General features: G+C 42.7%; 1 protein-coding gene across 50 annotated transcripts in view; it reads left to right on the top strand.

Moving 5' to 3' along the window:
- Positions 1–18,036, top strand: part of USP54 (ubiquitin specific peptidase 54) — a 117,911-nt gene that overhangs the window by 66,664 nt on the left and 33,211 nt on the right. For 47 of the 50 annotated variants that reach the window (XM_077946564.1, XM_077946558.1, XM_077946581.1 and 44 more), the window contains 7 exons: positions 5,091–5,225; positions 8,246–8,359; positions 8,492–8,574; positions 9,640–9,745; positions 9,857–10,003; positions 13,279–13,428; positions 16,468–16,636. In XM_077946564.1, coding sequence (XP_077802690.1) covers positions 5,091–5,225; positions 8,246–8,359; positions 8,492–8,574; positions 9,640–9,745; positions 9,857–10,003; positions 13,279–13,428; positions 16,468–16,636 — 904 coding nt within the window. The remainder of the gene's footprint in view (positions 1–5,090; positions 5,226–8,245; positions 8,360–8,491; positions 8,575–9,639; positions 9,746–9,856; positions 10,004–13,278; positions 13,429–16,467; positions 16,637–18,036) is intronic. The other 3 variants (XM_077946587.1, XM_077946590.1, XM_077946588.1) reach the window with 1 other exon arrangement.

Consider the following 18,036-nt stretch of genomic DNA (forward strand, 5'->3'; position numbering starts at 1 on the left):
GAAATATTTATAAATGAAAAATGTTTGGCACTTGTTACACAATGATCTGAGAGTAAGTGGGTGGGTGGTATAGATGAAATAAGATTGGCCACAGGTTGATAATTGTTGAAGTTGAATGATAAATAAAAGGAGTTGATTTAGCTCTTCTGTCTACCCTTGTATGTTTGAAGTTTTCTACAATAAAATGTTAAAATCCTGTGTTATTTTTGGGTGCCAAAAGGGTAAAATGTTTCTCCCCTCTTGAAAGACAACTTTCAACATTCTTTTGAATACACAAAACCAAGTGAACGTTCTCTTTTCCAGTAGTCAGTGATCCTCAAGGACTAGCTCCCTTAACTTACTTACAGAGGGTAGTGTTTACAAAGAAGCCAGACTGGCCAATTAAGTTCTGTGATTCCCTGGAGATGTAGCGAAAGTAGTGATTATGAGAGCCAAAATGATGAGTGATTTGGGAAGTCCAGATCGAGAAGAGAAACCCTAAGAAAAGAGTTAATGGCAGGGTGTAAAGTTTGTCACACCTTTGCAGAAGGTATTGCAGGGATGAAGTGGGCTGCCTACTGGAGCACTTTCCAAAGACCTTGAGCTCAAAAAGCACCAAAATTAGTGACAACCTTTCTCCTTAATCCTCACCTTCTTTACTCATGACTTCTTTTAGATATAAGACTAGGAAATCCTGAGAGAGAAAAAAACAGCTGTTTCCCACTTAAAGACAAGAGTCTGTTTTAGGGGAAAAAATACTTAAGCAACAGCTGCATTTGTAGATGCCGAAGCACAAAGACTTTCTGTTTTTATGGCACTTCTTTCTTACTTACATGGTTTTTACTAATCCAAATAATCATGTGCTTATGTGGATAGAATTGTTTGCTGCTTAATCAAGAGAGGTGGGTGGGGAAGCACCTGCTTTTAGTCATTAAAGTCTTGTTGCTTTTGTACTGCATCCAAGAAACTAGTTAACAGACAAAAAGTGATTTGCCTTTTCCTGAGAATGAAAAGGAAGACCTCTTTGGTTTCACCCTGTGAAGAAGAGCAGAGAGAAACTCCAAGGTGGATTTTCTCTACTTGTTGAAATGGAACCATCAGGGACCCCACAGGAAAAGTGATTCTTGGGTTTTGTTTCTTCCTGCCCTTTCTCCCTGCCTGTCATAGAACTCAGCAATTGGAAGAATACCAGTTTTTGTTCCTTATTGGTGCTGCCACCTGTTCTTACTGCTGAACTAAATGTTCTTGGCTTTCTTTGGTGTGAACAGGATCTCCCTCTGGGAAAGGTGGGAGGAGGGTGAAAAAGAGAACGGGAGGAGGCCCATTCCAGTCCCTGTGCTCATGTGAGAGGGACACACAGAGGTTAGTGTGCTGCTCTAACAGAGGGGCTTTGTGCTACAGCTTCTTCCAGAGCTCCACAGATGCATGCTGGGCGGGCTCAGTCAGCTTTACCCCTAATACACTTGCTTCTTCCTAACAATAGCAGAGCAAGACTGACAACAATAATTAAAATAAGAGAATAAAGAAGATGTAGTCAGAGGCCATTCTGAATGCATTCAGATTCTCAGTGTGTATGAGGAAGGCTGCCTGTAATTAAGAGGTGAGAAAAGATTATATCATAGAGACGTTGATACCACTGAACTGAGGAGCCAGATCTATTGTTACAGACCCGCTCTGGGTGCAGTCAGAGCTCTGACCTTAAGACCTTTCCCTTTCTGTACTGAAACCCTTGTTATCTAGGTCATGGGAAATATGCCTCCTTTGAATGGGAGAAACAGAATAGAGAATAGGAAAAAGTGTAGTTCTTCCTACTCAGATCTCAGCGACTGAGGAAGTAGCTCAAGGTAGAAGCATCTGACTCAGATCCCTTCTTTCAGCATAGGACAGTGACAGACAGTCTCTTTAGCAACCTGAAATGACTCCTAAATAGAATAATAATAATAATACCTAACATTTAGCATTTATCACACTGACAAGGATTAGTCTAAGATATATACATTTATATCCTTTTATTTTATTTTATTTTTTTTTTGAGACGGAGTCTGGCTCTGTCATCCAGGCTGGAGTGCAGTGGCCGGATCTCAGCTCACTGCAAGCTCCGCCTCCCGGATTTACGCCATTCTCCTGCCTCAGCCTCCCGAGTAGCTGGGACTACAGGCGCCCGCCACCTCGCCCGGCTAGTTTTTGTATTTTTTAGTAGAGACAGGGTTTCACTGTGTTAGCCAGGATGGTCTCGATCTCCTGACCTCATGATTTGCCCGTCTCGGCCTCCCAAAGTGCTGGGATTACAGGCTTGAGCCACCGCGCCCGGCCTATATCCTTTTTTGTTTGTTTTTTTTCCTGAGACGGAGTCTCGCTTTGTCACCCAGGCTGGAGTACAAGTGATCTCAGTTCACTGCAGCCTCCTGCTTCAGCCTCCCGCTTCAGCCTCCCGCTTCAGCCTCCCGAGTAGCTGGGATTACAGGTGATTGCCACCACACCTGGCTAATTTTTGCATTTTTAGTAGAGATAGAGTTTCACAATACTGGCCAAGCTGATCTCGAATTCCTGACCTTAGGTAATCCTCCCGACTTAGCCTCCCAAAGTGCTGGGATCACAGGCGTGGGCCACCACGCCCGGCTGATATATATCTTATATATACGTGTGTGTGTGTGTGTGTGTGTGTACTCATTTAATCCTCAAATAACCCTAGGCAGTAAATACTGTTTTTTCTTTTTTTTTTTTTTTGAGACGGAGTCTTGCTCTATCGCCCAGGCTGGAGTGCAGTGGCACGATCTTGGCTCACTGCAGCCTCCGCCTCCTAGGTTCAAGCAGTTCTCCTGTCTCAGCCTCCCGAGTAGCTGGGACTACAGGTACTCACCACAACACCTGGCTAATTTTTGCATTTTTAGTAGAGATGGGATTTCACCATATTGGTCAGGCTGGTGTAAATGCTGTTATTAAACTCTTTTAAAAGAGAAACTGAGGCCTAAAGAAGTTAAATAACTTACCCCAGATCATATAGCTGAAGTATCAGGGTTGAGATTTTGAACCCATTTTAGCTCCAGAATCCAGTCTGTTAACTATTACACCATACCATCTCTGAGTAGAGTCCTGACTTTTCTCAAACAGGGTCATTTGAGAACCACAGAACACAGAAAGTGATTAGAGTGACTATTTTCTTAATTCTCTCCAAGATGGCATATAGCTAGTGCTACGCATAGGAGAGTTGCTATTTCGTTAGGAGCAGTTAAGGCCCTAGAGTATTAGGGCTTAATTCTTGAGGAAATCCAGTTGAAGAAGACTAAAGGGGCCGGAGTTTATAAATTTCAGATTTGTATAGAACTATCCTGGAAATAATTTCCTATTGGTTTGTTTTGGAAACAATTTTGGATTTTGAACAAAGGACCAAACCTCATCCATCCTTTGTTCTGCAATAGAGCCTATGTCAGCAGTAATTTCTTACCAGTAACAATTGAGAAGAGCAACAGGCTGGGATGTAATAGTGGTCACTAAGTTTTGCCAAGCTGGGTTGACCTTCTCTCAACAAATCATGATGTCATCATGCCACTATGCAATTTGTAAAAGCAGTCACTGCTTTTCCCCCCTTCCTTTTCCTTTGTTTCTCCTTATTTCTCCAAAGGTTCAAAATCCCATGGGTCACTGGACACATATCCAGTTATTTAACTGTGGACCTAGATCATTCCTTTTGGTCTAGTTTAAGAGGTTACTAATAGACATTCTTCCCCTTCCAGTAACAAATTATGGAAGGCCCTGCCCTGCCTTTCCTTGACCTTATAATGGACTTGTATATAAATTTCTAGGTTGAGCCAAAATAATGTGGAGTAATTATAACAGATTTCCCTCACAGCTAATTAAAGAATACTAAATATGTATTGCTGGCACTGCCTCCCCCACATCATATGGAGACATTTGTAGGAACATAATAGCAGGTTACACAGTAATCTGTTCTTGAGCTGCTGCAGGAGTAGATATCAGTATGTATGAGGAGGAAAGGTGCTAGTGAGAGGGCAGAATGGGAAAACAATTTTTTTTTTGAATTGGAGTCTTGCTCTGTTGCCCAGGCTGGAGTGCAGAGGTGCAATCTCGGCTCACTGCAAGCTCTGCCTCCCAGGTTCACGTCATTCTCTTGCCTCAGCCTATTAATACTAATAGGGCTGGGCGCAGTGACTCATGTCTGTAATCCCAGCACTTTTAGAGGCCAAGGTGAGAGGATTGCATGAGCCCAGGAGTTTGAGACCAGCCTGGACAATATGGTGAGACCCCATCTCTTACAAAACAGTTGAAAAGTTAGCGGTGTGTGGTGGTGCATGCCTGTAGTCCCATTTACTCAGGAGATTGAGGCTGCAGTGAGCCATGTTCATGCCACTGCACTCCAGCTTGTGTGACAAAGCAAGACCCTGTTCAAAAAAAGACAACAAAAGCACACACAAAAAACCAACTAAACAAAAAACCCACAAATCTACACAAAAGTATCCTATGTATTATTTAGGGATATATATATAAAACTATTAAAAACAAGATTATACAACAAATTTATGATATGAGTGGCTGGTAGAGAGTGGGGCAGTCTTAAACAGGACTTTGGCATTATCTGTAGATGAAAGTAAACATGATAGAATGTTTATTTCTGGGTATTAGACTCACAGATTTTTGTTGTATTAGTCTTTGTACTTTTTGGTAATTTTATATTAGCTGAAAATTTTAAAAGAAAGGGGGTCAAGATTCATAGGATGAACCCCCAGAAAATAATTTGTTGATATGTTTATATGTATTTTTTCTTTTTTTACCTAACCCATCTACTTCTGTCTGTATTAGAGGAAGAAGAAATGAGGTAACTGTATTACATTAATTCATGACAGTGGTTTCTCCTAATGTGTCCTTGGCATCACACTCAGATGAAGGAATGAGGATATTTATTAGCACAGATCATGCCCTTCATTCTGACTCTTGATTTTATTTTTAATTACTAACTGCAAGCATGTCAACCCATGGGAAGCACATTTGGTTTCATAGCTATCATCATGGAGATGCTAGCATGACAGACTAGGATGTATACTAGTTTAATAACAGCATTGCACTTTTTCTCTTGTCTAACCTCTTCCCTACAGGGAATCTTTAACCAGTTTCAGTGTAGTAGTGAAAAAGTGCTTCCATCTGACACTCTCCGCAGTGCTCTGGCAAAGACTTTCCAGGATGAACAACGTTTCCAGCTGGGAATTATGGATGATGCTGCAGAGTGCTTTGTAAGTGCTGGCCTCTGGCCCTTTTTGATATGGGGTGGGGCTGCTGATGGTCTCCATCAGGGACTGGCTACTTTATGGTGGAATTTACTGTGTCGTTATCTCTACAGTTAGAACTAGGAGTTTCTCTGATTTTTCAGGGATCTAAAATGTCTTTATTATAGCAGTGTGTTATTATTTTTCCTTTAGGCTGGTGGTTTTGTGCTTGTCATCGCATAAAATATCAGCTTTCACCTTCAGAGGATCCAAGGCTCATTAAAATACAAATTGCTGGGCTGTACCCCCAGAGCTTCTGATACAGTAGGCCTAGTGGAGGGGTCTCTGAATATCTGTATCTAACAGGTTCCTAAGTAATGCTGATACTGATGCTGCTCCTCCATTTCTAAAGATAATTAATCAGGGAATAACTGAGTCCCTAGCATAAGTGTGATGTGCTAGATAGATAGCTACATTGCCCCCAGTGCCCCTCACTCTTCTGAACTCTGTGTTCTATCCGTCAGCCTTTAAAAGACTCTCTGTACATCCATTTAGAAAATTTGAGGCTGGGCACAGTGGCTCACACCTGTAATCCCAGCACTTTGGGAGGCCAAGGCAGGTGGATCTCAAGGTCTGGAGTTCAAGACCAGCCTGGCCAACATAGTGAAACCCCATCTCTACTAAAAATACAAAAATTAGCCAGGCATGGTGGTGGGTTCCCATAGTCCCAGCTACTTGGGAGGCTGAGGCAAGAGAATCACTTGAACCTGGGAGGAGGAGGTTGTAGTGAGCCTGGATTGCACCAATGCACTCCAGCCTGGGCGACACAGCGAGACTCTGTCTCAAAAAAAAAAAAAAAAAAAAAAAAGAAAAGAAAATTTAACAGTGATATATATCTCATCACAGGATAAAATGTGGCCCCAAATCAGAGGTGCTCCTGAGGAACTGGATCACTGATATATTACTCGTGGGAATGTAAAGTGGTATAGCTACTCTGGAAAACAGTTTGGCAGTTTCTTAAAAAGCTAGACATGTAAAGTACCATATGATCTAGCAATTACATTCCTGGACATGTATCCCACAGAAACGAAAACTTATATTAAAACAAAACCTGTTTATGAATGTTCATAGAAGTGTTATTCATAATAGTAAAAAACTGGAGGCCGGGTGCGGTGGCTCACGCCTGTAATCCCAGCACTTTGGGAGGCCGAGGCGGGCGGATCACAAGGTCAGGAGATCGAGACCACGGTGAAACCCCGTTTCTACTAAAAATACAAAAAATTAGCCGGGCGCGGTGGCGGGCGCCTGTAGTCCCAGCTACTCAGGAGGCTGAGGCAGGAGAATGGCGTGAACCCGGGAGGCGGAGCTTGCAGTGAGCCGAGATTGCGCCACTGCACTCCAGCCTGGGTGACAGAGCGAGACTCTGTCTCAAAAAAAAAAAAAAAAACTGGAAACAACCCAAATGTCCTTCAGTGAGTAGATGGCTAAACAAAAGATAGTACTTCTGTACCGTGAAGAACTATGTAGCAATACAAAGCATTAAGTATTTTTATAAAAATAAAAATAAACTATTGATTTACACAACTTGGACAGATCTCAAGGGAATTACGCTAAGTGTAAAATGCAATATCAAAAGGTTATATGCTGGCCTGGGCACGGTGGCTCACTCCTATAATCCCAGCACTTTGGAAAGCCAAGGCGGGCGGATCACTTGAGGTCAGGAGTTCGAGAACAGCCTGGTCAACATGGTGAAATGCTGTCTCTACTAAAAATACAAAACTTAGCCAGACATGGTGGTGCATACCTGTAATCCCAGCTACTCAGGAGGCTGAGGCACGAGAATCGCTTGAACCTGGGAGGTAGAGGTTGCAGTGAGCTGAGATCACTACTGCACTCCTGCCTGGGCGACAGAGCCAGACTGTGTCTCAAAAAAAAAGGTTATGTGGTATATGATCCCATTTATATAACGTTCTTGAAATAAAATGATGGAGATGAGAGAAGACATTAGTGATTTCTACAGGTTAGGGTTGGGTTTGGACAGGTAAGGCTCTAAATGGCTAGCATGAGGGAGCCTTGTGATGGAACTGGTCTATATCTTGATAAAATGGCACAGAGCTATACATACTCACACACAAATGAATGCATGTAAAACTGGTGAAATCTGAATAAAGTCTGGATTCTATCAATGTCCATTTCCTGGTATAGTTATCAAAGATGTGCCGGGCGTGGTGGCTCACACCTGTAATCCCAGCACATTGGAAGGCTGGGGCGGGCAGATCATGAAGTCAGGAGATCGAGACCATCCTGGCTAACACGGTGAAACCCCGTCTCTACTAAAAATACAAAAAGTTAACCAGGTGTGGTGGCGGGCGCCTGTAGTCCCAGCTACTTGGGAGGCTGAGGCAGAGGAATGGCATGAACCTGGGAGGCGGAGCTGGCAGTGAGCTGAGATCGAGCCACTGCACTCCAGCTGGGACGACAGAGCGAGACTCATCTCAAAAAAAAAAAAAAGCCGGGCGCGGTGGCTCAGGCCTGTAATCCCAGCACTTTGGGAGGCCGAGACGGGCGGATCACGAGGTCAGGAGATCGAGACCATCCTGGCTAATATGGTGAAACCCTGTCTCTACTAAAAATACAAAAAACTAGCCGGGCGAGGTGGTGGGCGCCTGTAGTCCCAGCTACTCGGGAGGCTGAGGCAGGAGAATGGCGTAAACCCGGGAGGCGGAGCTTGCAGTGAGCTGAGATCCGGCCACTGCACTCCAGCGTAGGCAACAAAGCGAGACTCCGTCTCAAAAAAAAAAAAAAAAAAAAAAAAGAAAAACAAAGATGTTACTGTTGGAGGAAGCTGGGTGAAGGATACGGGGGATCTCCTGTACATTTTTGAAATTCGCTATGAATTTATAATTATTTTAAACTAAAAAGTTAAAAAAATCAAAATATTCCTACTTTCCAGAAAGGTTGCTGTTTCTCTGGGTAAGCTGCTTACTAATTTATGTGTTTGTCTGTTAAATATTGTTGGTGTACTGCTTTTGTTCTTTCACTGTCAGGAAAACCTCCTGATGAGAATTCACTTCCACATTGCTGATGAAACCAAAGAGGATATATGTACTGCCCAACACTGCATTTCCCATCAGAAATTTGCAATGACATTGTTTGAGCAGGTGAACTCTAGCTCCATCTTTTTTTTGACCTTTGTTCAAGAACACTTTATCCTGGGATATGGGGTGTTAAATGGGTGCCAAAACAGTTCCTGACTATGGTTGCTTGGTTTTGCCTTTTTCTCTTTGGCCCAGTGTGTTTGTACTAGCTGTGGTGCCACTTCTGATCCGCTGCCTTTCATCCAGATGGTACATTATATCTCCACCACTTCCCTTTGGTGAGTCTCACAAGATTTTCTGTTGTGCCTTTAGGCATTCCTCTAGTTGATTGGACATTTTTTTTTTTTTTTTTTTTGGAGACAGAGTCTCACTCTGTCGCCCAGGCTGGAGTGCAGTGGCGTAATCTCAGCTTACTGCAACCTCTGCCTCCCGGTTTCAAGTGATTCTCCTGCCTCCACCTCCCAAGTAGCTGAGACTTCCAGCTATTTCCACAAATAGTACACACTCCGCTAATTTTTTTGTATTTTTAGTAGGATGGTGTTTCACCACGTTGGTCAGGCTTGGTCTTGAACTCCTGACCTCAAATAATCTACCTGCCTTGGCCTCCCAAAGTGCTGGGATTACAGGCGTGAGCCACGGTGCCTGGCCTATTGAACTTTAATTGAAGACATTCAAATAGTTTTATATCCTGGCCGGGCATGGTGGCTCATGCCTATAATCCTAGCACTTTGGGAGGCCCAGGTGGGCAGATCACTTGAGGCCAAGAGTTCGAGACCAGTCTGGCCAACATGACAAAACCCTGTCTCTACTAAAAATGTCAAAAATTAGCCAGGCGTGGTTGCATGTGCCTGTAATCCCAGCTATTCTGGAGGCTGAGGCATGATAATTACTTGAACCCAGGAGGCAGAGGTTTCAGTGAGCTGAGATTGAGCCCCTGCACTCCAGCCTGGGTAACAGAGCGAGACCATGTCTCAAAAAAACCACCACCACCACCACTACCACCAAAAACACAAATAGTTTTATATCCTCATTGCTGAGTCTGTGCTATATTGTAGGAATGCAGAACAGTAATTTAAAAATAACTTTTGTTCTCCTTTCCTCTCCCATCCCTCCCCATTTCTTAGGCTCAGTACTGGCAAGCAAAGTGGGAGGAGGAGTGGGGATTCTATGAGTGCCAGGTAGAGGTACTCACTGTGTTTATGGGACACTGAGCCTGGTCAGGGGCTTTGGTATAGTGGGCAGAGGAAGAAAGTCAAATGTGTGAGTTAGGAATTTACATTAATGTTTGATTTAGCAGTAACTAAGTACAAATCATCATTCCCCTTCTATTCCCCATCTCGAAGCAATCAGGCTATTTGTATGCTGGAAAGACGAGAGAAACCTTCACCAAGCATGTTTGGTGAGCTGCTGCAGAATGCCAGCACCATGGGGGATCTGCGGAACTGTCCAGTGAGTTAAATCAGAGGTGGGGCTTGGAGTGGGAAAGGGAACCGTCGATCAGTGGGATTGAGGCAAAGCCAGTGGGAAACATGTTGAACTAGCCTTGTATGTGTATTTCAGAGCAACTGTGGAGAGAGGATCAGGATTCGCCGTGTGTTGATGAATGCTCCACAGATTATCACGATTGGGCTGGTATGGGACTCAGACCACTCAGACTTAGCAGAAGATGTTATCCACAGCCTGGGAACCTGCCTTAAGCTGGGTGATGTGCGTGTTAGTTACCTTTATCTCTCACTTTGAGTTCTTGTGTCTTAGTATTGCTTAGGAGCAGTGAGCACTAGACAAACAGGTATGTCCTAGATGACAAGTATTATAATGTTTTGGACAGATAAACTTGTTTATTTGTGTACAGATACCCGTGCATGTAGGTATGTGCTCATATACCTCCTTTTATAGGTGGCAAAGGTTTTTTAAGAAGAAATGGGATGACTTGGCCTTGAAAGTCAGAGTAGGCAGAGCTTAGCTACTGATAAAAATAAATCAGTAATTCAAAGAGTTACTGTATGTTCTATTTATTGTTAGTTTATATGAGTATAGAGTAGGGAAGGGTATTCAACCATGGGAGGCAGTAAGGTCCAAAGAGGGGCATTCCTGACTAGAACTGGTATAGTAGGTGAAGAAGTTAAAAGTTGGTGACCTGAGCCCAAAAATACGAAATTCACAGTGTGGAACCAATGTCTGGGATAATCTTGTGACTGAAGAGGGCCTTTGTTACTGTTTTTTAATGTCATTAAGCCATGATTGAGAATAAATGAACTTTCTGGGATCTTATTTTAGGTTTTCTTCCCAAGGAATCTTACTTGAGTAGGCTGTGCACAATAAAATCTCCATTTTTCACCAGCGCCTACCTGTAGACCTAGCTACTCAGGAGGTTGAGGTGGGGGGATTGCTTAAGGAGTTCAAGGCTTTAGTGTGCAATGATCCTGCCTGTGACTAGCCACTACATTCTAGCCCAGGCAGCATGTCAAGACCCTGTCTCTTAAAAACAAAAACAATCATTTCTTTTTTTTTTTTTTTTTTTGAGATGAAGTCTTGCTGTGTTGCCCAGACTAGAGTGCAGTGGTGCAATCTCCGCTCACTGCAAGCTCCGCCTCCCAGGTTCATGCCATTCTCCTGCCTCAGCCTGCCCAGTAGCTGGGACTACAGGCGCGTGCCACCAAGCCCGGCTAATTTTTGTATTTTTAGTAGAGACGGGCTATCACCGTGTTAGCCAGGATGGTCTCGATCTCCTGACCTCATGATCTGCCCGCCTCAGCCTCCCAAAGTGCTGGGATTACAGGCGTGAGCCACCGCGCCTGGCATCAAAAACAATCATTTATTCTAAATTTCTGTGACTTACATATTCTGTACTGTTCTTTTTTTTTTTTTTTTTTTAAACTTATCACTAACTTGAAGCTCAAGGTTTAATTTTCATGATTGTTTTTTCAACCAAATAGGTTCCTCAAGGCCAGAATCCTTTCCTTCAATTTTTTTTTTTTTTTTTTTTAATATGTCTCTTAGCTCTTAGGACTGTTGGGCAGCTAGGAATTGAAATGCTGATAATGAGCATGGCTGTATTGCTCTACTTAGGTTATTAACAAGAAAATATTTTTTGTGGGATCAGCTGATAAAAAAAACTTTTGGAAGTAGGCAGGTAGATAGGGTTTTGTTTTGTTTTGTTTTGTTTGTTTGTTTTTTGAGAGGGAGTCTCGCTCTGTGCCAGGCTGGAGTGCAGTGGCACGATCTCGGCTCACTGCAACCTCCACCTCCCGGTTCAAGAGATTCTCCTACCTCAACCTTCTGAGTAGCTGGGACTACGGGTGTGCGCCACCACTCCCAGCTAATTTTTGTATTCTTAGTAGAGACGTGGTTTCACCATTTTGGCCAGGATGGTCTCGATCTCTTGACCTTGTGGTCCTCCACCTCGGCCTCCCAAAGTGCTGGGATTACAGATGCGAACCACCACGCCCAGCCAGTTTTTTTTTTTTTTTTTTTTTTGAGATGGGAGTCTCGCTCTGTCGTGGGGCTGGAGTGCCGTGGCACGATCTTGGCTCACTGCAAGCTCCACCTCCTGGGTTCAAGCAATTCTCGTGCCTCAGCCTTCCGAGTAGCTGGGATTACAGGCGCCCGCCACCACGCCCGGCTAATTTTTTTGTATTTTTAGTAGAGGCGGGGTTTCCCCATGTTGGTCGGGCTGGTCTCAAACTCCTGACCTCAGGTGATCTGCCCACCTTGGCTTCCCAAAGTGCCAGGATTACAGGTGTGAGCCACTGCACCTGGCCGGTTGTTGTTTTTTTTTTAATCCAACTTTCCTGGCTCCTCTTATGATAGGCCCTGATAAGAAAATTATTGAAAGATATGAAGAAAGATCATCACCATACCAGTTTACTGGCCACTATCTGTCTTGCTTTTCCTTTTTGTCTGTTTAGGTTAATTTTTTTCTTTCTTTCTTTTTCTTTCTTTGAGACGGGGTCTTGCTCTGTCATCCAGGCTGGAGTATAGTGGGACAAACAGCTCACTGTAGCACTGACTTCCTGGGCTCAAGTGATCCTCCTGCCTCAGCCTTCTGAGTAGCTGGGACTACAGGTGTGCACCACCATGCCCAGCTAATTTTTTATTTTTTGTAGAGACAGGATCTGGCTTCGTTCTCCAGGCTGATCTTGAACTGCTGGGCTCAAGTGATCCTCTTGGCTTGGCCTCCCCAAGTGCAGGGGTTACAGGCATGAGCCACCATGTCTGGTCAATTTTTTTTTTTTTTTTAAGTTAAAAGAATTATTTTTTTAGAGAGGTTTTTGATTTGCCACCCAAGTTAGAGTGGAGTATGGCACAATTATAGCTTACTGCAGCTTCAAACTCCTGGGCTCAAAGGATCCTCCCACCTCAGCCTCCTGAACAGCTAGCACTTAAGTGTGCACTTACCACACCTGGCTAATTAAAATTTTTTTTGTAAAAATAGGGTGTTTTTGTTTAGTTTAGTTTTGTTTTTTATGATGGAGTCTCACTCTGTTGCCCAGGCTGGAGTGCAGTGTCATGTTCTCGGTTCCCTGCAATCTGCCTCCCGGGTTCAAGTGATTCTCCTGCCTCAGCGTCCCAAGTAGCTGGGATTATAGACGTGCACCACCACGCCCAGCTGATTTTTGTATTTTTAGTAGAGATGGGGTTTCACTATGTTGGCCAGGCTGCCCTCAAGAGATCTGTTCGCCTCGGCCTCCTGAAGTGTAGGGATTACATGCGTGAGCCACCACGCTGGGCCTAAAGATAGGGTCTTGCTATCTAGTCTGGGCTGTTCTCGAACTCCTGTCCTCAAGTAATTCTCTTACTTTGGCCTCACAAAGTGCTAAAGTTAAGTTCTGATGATTAATCTAAACTAACAAAAATCTTAAACTGAAGGGAAGAGAAGCAAGTCAGTACCTTACTTAAGAAATGTCGATGGAGTCTGCTGAGAGATGATGTGGGAGGGTTGAATATGTGACTGTACTTTCTTTTCTCTTCTTTCCCCCCAGCTGTTTTTCAGAGTGACAGATGACCGGGCCAAGCAATCTGAACTGTACTTAGTAGGAATGATCTGTTACTATGGCAAACATTATTCTACATTCTTTTTTCAAACAAAGATTCGCAAATGGATGTATTTTGATGATGCTCATGTTAAGGAGGTAGGAATAGTCAAGCCCTTTTTGAAGTGTTTGGTGACTACAAAAAAAAAAGAATAATTATTTGTCCTTAGTGTTTCATTTTCATAATTTCGAATGGGACCTCCCCACATTTCCATAAAACGTATTATATTTATATTTTTATTTTATTTATTTATTTATTTATTTATTTATTTATTTTTGAGATGGAGTCTCACTCTGTCACCCAGGCTGGAGTGCAATAGCTTGGTCTCGGCTCACTGCAACCTCTGCCTCCTGGGTTCAAGCGATTCTCCTGCCTCAGCCTCCTGAGTAGCTGGGACTACACATGCATGCTACCACACCTGGCTAATTTTTGTATTTTTAGTAGAGATAGAGTTTCACTATGTTTGCCAGGCTGGTCTCGAACTCCGGACCTTGTGATTCGCCTGCCTCAACCTCCCAAAGTGCTGGAATTATAGGCATGAACCACTGTGCCTGGAGTATTTTATATTTTTATATCTGTCTGCCTGTTGAATTTATGAAGGTATCATCTTGTCTTCCCCTGAAGATGGCTAGTTCTTCGAGGATAGGAACAGTGTATCTTCTATTATATCCTCTGAATCCCCTCACCAGGCATTCAGCAGTTTTGTATTTATAGGTGACAAAGTATTTTATTTTATTTTTTGAGATAGGGTCTTCTCACTCTATTACCCAGGCTGGAGTGCAGTGGCATGATAATGGCTCACTGCAGCCTTTATCTTCCAGGTTCAAGCAATCCTCTCACCTTAGTCTCCTGAGTAGTGGCAACTACAGGTGTGTGGTCACCACACTCAGCTAGTTAAAATTTTTTGTTTGTTTTAGAGATGTTACCCAGGCTGGTCTGGAACTCCTGGGCTCAAGTGATCCTCCCTCCTCAGCCTGCCAAAGTGTTGGGATTACAGGCGTGAGCCACAGTGCTTGGCCCAAAGTATTTTTTTGAAAGTATAATCTCCTTTTTTTTTTTTTTTTCTAGAAAATAGTTTTTCTTCAGTCCTGAGGAGTCAGCTCCTTATGTGGGCTTTGGTGGAGTTCATGGGTCAGCACTCGAAGGTCTAAATCTGGGTGGGGATGTTAGCACCTTTTGGGCTTGGGGAGATTGATTACTGATTACCTTGCTATGAATGGCACAATTCACATAGTAATGTAGCTTTACATACAGCTTAGGAAGCACGTAGGCATCAAATAAATTTACTTCAGAAATGTCTTTGACAGCTGCAGCCTTTACTATGTTTTGAATGAGAAACTTTTTTTTTTTTTTAGACAGGGTCTTGCGCTGTCACCCAGGTTGGGGTGCAGGGGCATGATCTCGGCTCACTGCAACCTTTGCCTCCCCGGCTCAAGTGATTCTTGTGCCTCAGCCTCCCAAGTAGCTGGGCTTATGGGCGTGCACCATCACGCCTGGCTGATTTTTGTATTTTTAATAGAGAAGGAGTTTCTCCACGTTGGCCAGGCTGGTCTCTAACTCCTGACATTAAGTGATCCACCTGCCTCGGCCTCCCAAAGTGCTGGGATTACAGATGTGAGCCACCGTGCCTGGCCTTGAATGAGAAACTTCTTAATAGCCTTGTCCTTGGGCATGCATCCGGCACAGTTCATGCAGTGAATGGGCTGCACATAGCTGCAGCCCTTTTTTGGCATGCCATGTTCTTTCTTTTCTTTGTCTTCTTGGAAACTAGGACTCCAGAGAGGAATGGTTGTTTGTTGTTATTTGTTTTTTTAATGTGTGTGTTGATTGGTTTGAGTAGGAACACTCTAATGCCTCAAATGAGGTTATAAGGTTAATACAAAGTTCAGAATTTCAGATCTTGGAGTTACCAGTGGGTACTACTTTGTGTCAGGGCTGCTGTAAATTATTCTTTGTTATCTTCCTGAAGTGCCCCATCACAGAGTAACATGTGTTTTGGGATAGTTATAAGTCATGTAGGGTTATAATGACAAAGCAGGAAAGTTGATACTGTCTAAACTACAGAGTTTGCGATTGAAGTGGCTTATGTGATCTGCATGAGTTAGGAAGCTGCTTGTGATAAGGTTAGCAGATAAGGAGATAAGGTGTGACTAATCTACACCAATCCACAGACTTTAAGCAGTGTCTTCCACAAATAGTAAAGTGTTTGTCAAATTCCCTTATTCTTTTCTTTGTCTCTTTTTGTATTATTGTAATTTGGGGCAATTTATATAAATTCTTTTAGATTTAGGGTTTTATTTGAAAATACCCTTACAAAGTAGTAAATATGATTATATTAATATGTGAAGAGCATATAAATGTTTTAATTAAAATAATAACTCAGTTATAAGTTTACTGGACATCTATTATTAACATACCACTATGCTAGTTGTCCAACCCCAAGAGCGGCACATTATCTAAGAAATGTGACTGGTTCAAGCTTAAGATGGGGTGAGTTTGAGGACTGGGTTGAATTGATTCCGTGGCTGTTCTCTTACACTTTTCCACTGTGGTAACAGAGCTGAATCCAGCACAGGGCTAAGGCCGAGAGGTTCAGTTGTCTATTCTAAGCAGTTTGACATTTTATATCCTGCCATTTGCAAACTCTGAAACTGAATGTCATTTGTTCTAAGGCAGTCTGTGAGAGAGTTTCTGTCTGCTCTTCAGCTTCATGAAAGTGATTTTAATATTTGGGAGAAAACTAAGGAAATGCAGATTTCTAGTGAGGGCTTTAATCTGATGTCTGTGAAAAGAAATTGGTCACCAAGGCAGCTGAAGTTCCCTCACATAGCATATCCACCTTTGATAACTTTTATTCCTATTTTACAACTGAGTTGATGGTTCACATAAATAAAAGTAATTTTATTCATTCTTTTATTCTTCTATAGGATTTCAGTGCTTTCTAAAAGGACTTAGCAAAGGAAAAAAAAAATTTAATAAAAAAAGTGTTAGGTCTGAGATCTTTTTTGCTGCCTTTTTACCCAATTCTTGTCTTTTCATCTCTTTTATTTTCTTTAGAAATATAGAACAGGAAGATATGTTGTGAATTGTGGATATGAAGTATAATTGTCCTGTTCTTTTGGTTGTTTCTGGTTCAGATTGGGCCCAAATGGAAGGATGTGGTGACCAAATGCATCAAGGGGCATTATCAGCCCCTGCTGCTGCTTTATGCAGATCCCCAGGGTACCCCAGTATCCACCCAGGACCTGCCTCCCCAAGCTGAGTTCCATTCATACAGCAGGACATGCTACGACAGTGAAGATTCAGGTGAGCAGCCTGGCTCTTTACCTCTCTTCTCTTCTCACCCCATGTGATCAAACAGTTGGGACTCATACTTAATTATGTCCTTAGCACGTAACCTAGCTTGGAGAAAGAGGATCCATTAGAGGTAAGAAAGAAGTGCCAATCTGTGCTGAAGCCTAACTTGTGCCAGCCTTTATTTCCTTCAGTTGTCAAAAGAGTGTTGAGGATGGCTGATTTTTATAAGCAATTTTAACAGTGACTTAATTGAGTTGTTTTATTTGAGCCACTATAAGGCTAGTTATTTTGTTTGGCATGAGATATTTTTGTTTTAAAATTGCAAATGTGTAGCTGGGCAGGGTGATGCATGCCTGTTATCCTAGCTATTTGGGAGGCTGAGGTGGGAGGATCACTTGAACCTGGAGTTTGAGCCTAGCCTGGGCAAAATAGCAAGACTCTGTCTTGGCGGGGGGCGGGGGAGGAATTCCATGTCCAGTAATGATATTTGTCTGCTTATGAATCACTTTTTCACTTCTAAGTTAATTGTTTAGAACTTAAGTAATGACTTTCTGTAAAAACAATTTTCAGCTTGATGGCTAAAGTTCTAGGGTAGCCCACAGAATCTTATAATATATTTGAGGTATAACCTAATAGTTTTGGCTTGATTTCTGAAAAGGAAGAAGAAATATTATTTTACTCTTCTAGATCTGGTACTGGCCCTTAATATAATTTTGAAAGAGAAGATGCTTGACTTTGACATCTTTCTTTCTCCCCTTTGTACCTCCCTCCTGCTTGGTACCTGGTGCTTTCTTCCACCTCTCATACCCCACCCAGACCTGTTCTACCTCTTTTCCCTTCAATCAAATACCCATTTGTCCTATTATACTTATCTCAGCTATCTATTCAGAGGGAAGCAGTCTGATTGAACTAATTTATACTAATGTATTTCATATAAGTAACAGCCCCAATAATTTCTCAGAGACATTAAAAATGCATCTAATATCCATTCAGAAATTTTAAGTGACGTTCTTGGGAGTATAGGAGAAAGATTATGGGATAGGAGAACAACTGACTATGTATGACAGGTTGTCCTGGGACTTTCCATCTAAATATATCCTACTTTTCACAACTTTTTCATTACTTCAGTTTTTTCCCTGATAGACTTTGTAAAACCCTCACAGGTTTTCACAGTGGCAGGCAAAGTGAGGGCTTCAGCAAGGTAGGGACAGGGATGGGAGGAATTTTACATGTGTCTGGGTGATCTGGAAGTTGGGTGTTGTGAAGAATGGCTCGATGGTATAGCATATCCTTCTCACACTTGTGTCTAGGAAGTTCTTGCCTTATGGAGCTTTGTTGTGTCCATCTCTTTTCCTTCTCTCTGTTACTGTTCTGTTTCCTCACTTTTTGCATATGTGTTTCCTCCTTCC

This window comes from Macaca mulatta, chromosome 9 (genome assembly GCF_049350105.2).
Source record: "Macaca mulatta isolate MMU2019108-1 chromosome 9, T2T-MMU8v2.0, whole genome shotgun sequence".
In the NCBI taxonomy this organism is placed as follows: Eukaryota; Metazoa; Chordata; class Mammalia; order Primates; family Cercopithecidae; genus Macaca; species Macaca mulatta.